The sequence below is a fragment of the Coffea eugenioides genome, chromosome 8 (genome assembly GCF_003713205.1).
Source record: "Coffea eugenioides isolate CCC68of chromosome 8, Ceug_1.0, whole genome shotgun sequence".
In the NCBI taxonomy this organism is placed as follows: domain Eukaryota; kingdom Viridiplantae; phylum Streptophyta; class Magnoliopsida; order Gentianales; family Rubiaceae; genus Coffea; species Coffea eugenioides.
Window position 1 is genome coordinate 11,748,236 of NC_040042.1, and position 7,333 is coordinate 11,755,568.

At 32.9% G+C, this 7,333-nt stretch overlaps 1 protein-coding gene across 1 annotated transcript; it reads left to right on the plus strand.

Moving 5' to 3' along the window:
- Positions 1-673: 673 nt before the first annotated feature.
- LOC113781655 (ubiquinol oxidase 2, mitochondrial-like) lies at positions 674-3,912 on the plus strand. Its single transcript, XM_027327619.1, has 4 exons — positions 674-1,323; positions 1,794-1,922; positions 3,008-3,496; positions 3,655-3,912. The coding sequence occupies exons 1-4, from the start codon at positions 976-978 to the stop codon at positions 3,712-3,714; spliced, it is 1,026 nt and encodes a 341-aa protein (XP_027183420.1). The 5' UTR covers positions 674-975; the 3' UTR covers positions 3,715-3,912.
- Positions 3,913-7,333: the final 3,421 nt, after the last annotated feature.

Sequence of the window (7,333 nt, forward strand, 5' to 3'; positions counted from 1 at the left end):
AAATTGATTGCAGAGTTGGAAAGAAACCCTTGCAGAAATCCTCTTTAGTGTACAAAATTTTTCTAATCTCCCTGAGAATTCATGCAATAGCATGTACATACACGTCCAATATAACTACACAACAATCTTCAAATGGAAGCTTAAATTAGATGGGATCATCAATCTTTCATCAAACAACTATTGGGTAGAGTTTTTACCAATGTTATTAACCAATATTAGAAAAGCAATCTCAAAATTTAAGACTTTTCTTCACGCTTATATATCAAATCCGACCCCGTCACACTTAAACCAAGATTTGTTCCATTTATTTACTTATAGTTCAAAGGGAGACTCCGAATACTACAAGAGAGAAGGGAGAAACGAAGGGTTTGAAAGTCAAATTAAAATTTTCAATGTCACCTGATTAAGACATGCAACAATTAAATTGGGTCTGGAGAACAAAATCCATTTAAACCTTTAGAGAGGTCAATATAATTGTAAACTTTCTTTCAGAGAGTCATTATTATACAAAACACAATGTAGATCCTTAGTTATTTTCTGACTTTTCTATTTAATCACCTTTTTTTTATGTACTTTAACTTTTTCAAAAGATTAAACAAGGTTCACAAAGCATCCATTGAATACAGACACATTATATACGTAATCCATTACTCCTACATGTTCCTTGTTGACCTGGAGATTCCCAATCAACTTGGAAAGAAATTTCTTCCTTCCCTCTCATGTTCTTTAGTTTACATCTGTCTAAACAATTATGTCCCGAGGAATTTTCTCTCTTGCTTCCTATGTTGATCGACGTTGACTATTCATCACAAACCATGACCTTATATAAACTTCCAACACTCATCTCCAGCAGTCAACAATCATCTGCATTTACTAACTAATAAACTCCAAAAATATTTTACTTCTTCCAAATTTCTTGGTTCCATTAGTTTCACTTTCTTTCTTTCAATTCAGAGGCCGTTATCGATCTCCTAGATGAGTCGTAACATACCTGCAATGAAGTTTTCTGGCCTACTTCTGAGGCAGCTTCAACAGCATGTTTTGCCATCATCAAAATTTGGCAATATGGTGTCTGAAGCCTCTAAGATTTCAGGGATTAGAGGAATCGGAGTCAGCATCTGGAATCCAATCCCAGAGGCTCGGAATTGGAGTTCTATGGCTCCAAATGTAGGGAAAGAAGAGAAGACATCGACAGCTCCAACCGGGGCAGTTGACAGTTCTAAAGGTCAAGCTGATCATAAGGCAGTAGTAAGCTACTGGGGAGTGGCTCCTCCTAATATCACTAAGGAAGATGGATCACCTTGGAGGTGGAATTGTTTCAGGGTATGTATGCAAGCAAGTCCATGGTCGGATATGTTATTATTTGTGAGGTCAATAAATTTAGAGCTCATTTTTTAATTTACTCAAATTTTAGGGGTTCTTTGGTAAAATACTTTTTCTAAGCTTTATTAGTTCATTTTTGTAGTTTAGGTAAGATGAAAATAAAAGAAAAATGAGCTGTACTCAAACTTAAAATGCGAATTTCACAATTTTTGTGTTTTAATATAAGAGTTTGCATTTTTATTTGATATTGGTTTCATTTGACAGCCAAAGCAGGCACTTCAAAGTTTAGTATTCACTTTTAACTTACTCAAACTTTAGGGGTTATTTGGTAATTAACTATTGGTAAGCTTTAACATTTGCTTTTTTGTTAAGGCAATTTTTTAGGATGAATTTTAGAGTAGGAATTTAATAATTTATTTTGTTTGAATATGAGATTTTGTATTTAATTTGAAGTTGGTTTCATTTGACAGCCATGGGAGACTTACAAAGCAGACACATCAATTGATGTCAAGAAACATCATGAGGCTACCACATTGAATGATAAATTAGCTTATTGGATTGTGCAATCTCTCAAGTATCCAACCAACTTGTTCTTTCAGGTAAACTTACTAGTTCATTCTACAAATTTTATGTCCCAAAATTGCACTTGATTGAACAACTTTAACTGTTTATTCAAGCTAAGCCCATCTAAAATGTACAAAATTGTTATTCGAGTCCACTGAATTTTATTTTTCCAAACTTTTTTGTGGTCAAAGTATAGTATTGTGTCAATTTAGCCCTTCAAATATCAAAAGTTCCATTTTGTTTCATAAACTTCTAAAACTTGGCTCGAAACCTGCACCTTTTGCTAGCTAAACATAAGGGTCAAGCTTGGAAGATTATTATACGTGTTCTGAATCTGGAAAAATTTTTGCTATTTGAGGGGCAGTTTAAGAGAACCAATCTACATTTCAGGCGGCTTAAATTACAACAATTTTGTATTGATGTGGGAAATGATAAATTCACCCATATTTCAACCTCATCCGCCCCAATCCAATCTTTTTAATCAAATGGCTAAAAAACCCATAAGATACTGCTTTTATTGGCAATCAAAATTTTAAACATTTCTGTGCAAGTGTTCTAGGCATTTTAGTAATAGAAAGGTGGGAAATGAGGCTAAAAAATGGAATTCTATTTATCATTTCTCATTGATTTTTGGACGGGTTCCAATTATTATACAATTGTGCATATATCGAGCCCATCTAATATTAGTGAAATGTGTCAATCGAGCCCCTCAAGAATTAAACTCTACAATTTCTGTCTGCAAAGCAGAGTATTGTGTCAACTTAGCCCTTCAAAGTTCAAGTGCAAGGTTGCCACTTAGCTTCATAAGCTTCAAAATGAATCTATTTCTTCTTTCCAAAAAAAAAAAAAAGAATCTGTTTCTTTTACTATATAATTTTCACTATCGGGACATTCCCGTATGAAGTACTAGAACTGGAAAACTTTTGGCTATTTGAGGGGCACCTTTAAGAGAATCAATGCTTGAGGTTGCATTCTGATTTTTGGGAAGCTTTATAGGAGTATACTAAAATACAAAATCAAATTACTCGATACTTGAATTATATAACAGTAGAAAAGCATTATTATTTGCCAAAACTAAGCTTCATATTGATTTCAGCTATATTTATACAAATTTTTACAGAGACGTCACATGTGCCACGCAATGTTACTAGAAACTGTAGCAGCTGTGCCAGGCATGGTTGGAGGGATGCTGTTGCACCTCAGATCCCTGCGCCGATTCGAGCACAGTGGAGGATGGATCAAGGCATTACTAGAAGAAGCTGAGAATGAAAGGATGCATCTAATGACATTTCTTGAATTATCACAGCCAAAATGGTATGAAAGAGCACTAGTTTTTGCAGTGCAGGGTGTGTTCTTCAATGGCTACTTTCTTGCATATTTGGCCTCCCCAAAACTTGCTCATCGCATAACGGGATATCTTGAAGAAGAGGCAGTGAATTCCTACACTGAATTTCTGATAGATTTGGAAAAAGGTTTGTTTGAAAACAAACCTGCACCAGCCATTGCCATTGATTATTGGCGTCTGCCACCTGATTCAACACTCAAAGATGTTGTCACAGTTATAAGGGCTGATGAGGCACATCACAGAGACATTAACCACTTCGCATCCGTAAGTTTTCTATACAATTTCTTTCCCTTTTTTCTTTTGTTTATCGATCATTAAGTTAGTAAGTACTATATTATTAACAAAATTTCCTTTATTAGATCAATTTTAGATTTGGTAAAGAATTACTTTTAATTTTTGATTTCTATGTCTTTTAATTTCAGGATATTCAGTGCCAGGGACATGAGTTGAAGGATTTTTCAGCTCCAATTGGATATCACTGAAGCTACAGGCGCTCTATCTGGTTCATGCATCTAATACCTAATGAGATTCATTGGTGAATTTGAATGAAACTAAAAGATAAAATGTTTTATGTTCTCATTAATTAGTGCCATGTTGTAATTATAATTGTTACTTTTTCTTGGCTCTTTTGTTGTTGTATTATGCTATTTATACAGTAATATATGTAAATTTTTTTCAAGGAATTCTTCTGTTCCTAAACGGTGATTATCAGGGCCTGAAAGTGTTCTTGGATGGGTTATCTATTAAAAAGACAACAATTACAAGGCATGTCTTTTTTTTTTTTCCTTTGGGGTTTTCGGTCAAATTACTTTATAGATAACCAAACCGAGCTAAACGTCTTTACCACCCGGCAAATCCATTATCATTTGGATAATTGACTATATAAATGATTTTTTTTTGTTGCATTTCGTAAGCTACAATATGTATTTTAACCACAAAAATACAAGCGAGAGGGTTGGGCTGAGAGTAGTAAGATGGGAGATGGCGGAAGTAGGAGGTATAGCCCGCTTAAAATATATATATATATATATATATATATATATATATATATAAGAAAACTACAAAAAAAAAAAAGCTTGCTAAAGTTTAAAATACAGATACTCACAACATCATAGATTAACAATTATGACATTAATCCAAATTTTTGCCCTACGAACAACGAAATCAAATTTAAACATTCTTACTTGAACAAAAGCATCCTTTTAAATGATACATTTAGTTTAGACTTTGTTAAAACATTTAATAATTGAAAAACAATTTTGGTTATTTAGTTAGAGAACCATGCCATTTGACCCAAATAATATTGAGTTAGTTGGTTGACCACAAATAATAAAAAAAGAAATGTTGAATTAGATCCCACAAATTGAAGATGCACCGATCTTTTTTATTTGAAAAAATACAGTTTTAGTACCCAATTTTTTTTAATTTGAAGAAATAAAGTATAAGATTGTTTAGTGGATTCTTCGAGTATATACATTTTATAGTTTGCCCCCTTGAACCTGTAAATTTTGTTCTAATGTTTCTGCGTCATTTATAAGATTCTTGCAGCTGGGCCTCTTGATTGGGTTGGAGAGGCAAAATCAATTAGCAACGGGATGGCACGAGTCGAGTATCCGTCTTGTGCACTATTTAATTGATTCGATCTACACATTATGGATCAGTCATTTTTTTTTACATTTACCCATCCCGCATATCAGTAAGTACCCAACAACCGGGTATCCATTGATTCGCAACGGATCTTCTGTTCCACACCCTGTATCACTCTATGTCCCATTTTTTATTATATTGCTATTTCTTCTGCATAAATATCATGTTTTAATTCTTTTTTGTTTCCTTAAGATTCAATAACTATTAATTCAGTAAAAAATAAATACAACACCTTCAAAAAGTAATATATAATAGAAAATTAAAAAATATAGCAGAAAATTCATAAAAAACTCATTTTTTATGCATTTTGATTTTTTGAGTTTGTTAAATTTTGTGTATTACTCAATTAATAGTTATTGGATTTTAAGGAAACAAAAAAGAATTAAAACATGATGTTTATGCAGGAGAAATAGCAATATAATAAAAAGTGAGACAGAGAGTGGCACAGGGTGTGGGACAGAAGATCCGTTGCGCCATTGAGATAGGATTGAATCAATGGATACCTGCCCCGCTCCACTTCTCATTTAAGTTTTTTTTTAAAAAAATTATGATTTATACTAATTTAATTATATATTTTACATATTCATATAAGACTTTTTCTTCTGAAAAAATCTCCCACCAAGAAACAAACATGTGAACAGAATAGAGGAAAAAGGAAAAAAATTAAAAGAATTCAAAATCAATAAAATTTGAAATAAGTAGCACCATTTTTTAAATATATATTCCAAATTAATTAAATATTTTTAAAAAAAACATAAGATCATGACCTTTACAAATGAATTTTATCAACAAACTATCATCTTCCACATTTGTAATGTAATTTGTCCAATGAAATTACTTATTTAACTCTAAAAATATTATTTTATAGTATGTATATAAAAGTAAAAATAAATAAATAAATAAATATGCAGGATAGATTGGGTGCCCACGAGTTTTTAATTATATCACCCTAACCCGTCCTGTATTTAAGCAGGTATCCAACCCTCTCTTGATTTGATCAAATAATACAGATAAGATATCCTAATTTTTGGATTGTATCAAATCGAATATCACGGATTTTTAGTAGGTATTTTTGTCCGCCCTTATTTAGGAGAGATCTGATGGCCCATTTAGATAGTTATGGTTGATGGGCTTAACTCCAAGTAGATCAAACCAAGATGGCTTATTCCAAAACTTTGCATTTGGAGGTTTGATTTCTAGCTTTGCATGTTTTGGTCGTCAGGGAATAGGCCTATTAATTGGATATTCTCACAGAAGCCCAGCCCAACTGAGAGACCCAAATTACAAATGTCAAATTTCAGACCAAGCCTTTAACAATTACATTCCAGGCTCAAACTCATTCTTCTCGCACAAAGGTACAACACAATCGATCAATCAAGTATGTCCACATTCCTTAACAACATATATGAACAAAAATAAAATGTGCATTCATTTTGTGATTAATAGATTTGGGAAGTGCAAAAGAATAACTGAAAAGGAAAAAAAAGAAAAGAAATCAATTAGTTATTCCATCCTTGTACAATACTCTATTTTTTTTTTCAACAAACATTACCAATTTTATACATATAGCTATTAACACTTGATAGTACAAGAGTTGATTACAAAAAGGGGCCACTGCCCTCATTTCCTTCTGTGCTAAGTCTATCAGCCAAATTGGGAAATCTTGTTCCCATTCTACATCATGCACTAGCTTTACAACAAGTTGATCTAGTGTATGGCTGATTTCGTTATTTGATCTAGGTACAAAAAAGAAACTACAACTTTCAAACCCTGCTCTGAATTCCTCAATGTCTTCCAAAATAGTTGCAATTTTGTAATCATAGTCATCGCAGCTATTAATCTGGTTCACTACTGATTTGCAGTCCGTGTGAACTTCTATTTTAGTCCACCCTGCATTTTTGGCCATCATCACTGCATTTCTTACAGCAAGAGGTTCTTCCTTAATTGCTTCTCCTTTCCTCTGGTTCACAATCCCTCTTGCCTTCACTATCTTTCCCCTCCAGTTTCTTGCGATTATCCCTTGGCTTGTTTTGATCACTCTTACTGAGATTGTAATTATCCCTTCACTATCTTTAGTCCTTGTACAATACTCAAGGCTCCAAACCGAGTACCAAGAGCAACTATTGACAATTATGAGCCCAAATGATGGATTCAACAAGTTCTTGGCATTGATTGAAGATTACTTCACTAGAGAAATTGTAAGCATCATATCAATTGCTCCTATATTCTTTCCTTTAAATATTCTTTTTCAGTCGTCATATATGAATATTATTATATATATATATATATATATAAGAATTTTTATAGCGAATTCCCCATGCTTTTGTGAGGAAATTCAAGGAAAAATTTTCTCCAAAATATACACTCATATTTGAGGCAATAAGATCACTACACAATTCATGGACAGTGAGAATTCAAAAGAAAGGTCAATAACCATGTTTGCAAGCGTCCGTG

Bases quoted from the DNA above. Each gene is read 5' to 3' on its own strand.
- LOC113781655 (XM_027327619.1), top strand. From the start codon at position 976: ATGAGTCGTAACATACCTGCAATGAAGTTTTCTGGCCTACTTCTGAGG. The intron at 1,923-3,007 runs GTAAACTTACTA...AAATTTTTACAG, and splicing joins CAACCAACTTGTTCTTTCAG to AGACGTCACATGTGCCACGC. The intron at 3,497-3,654 runs GTAAGTTTTCTA...TTTTAATTTCAG, and splicing joins ACATTAACCACTTCGCATCC to GATATTCAGTGCCAGGGACA.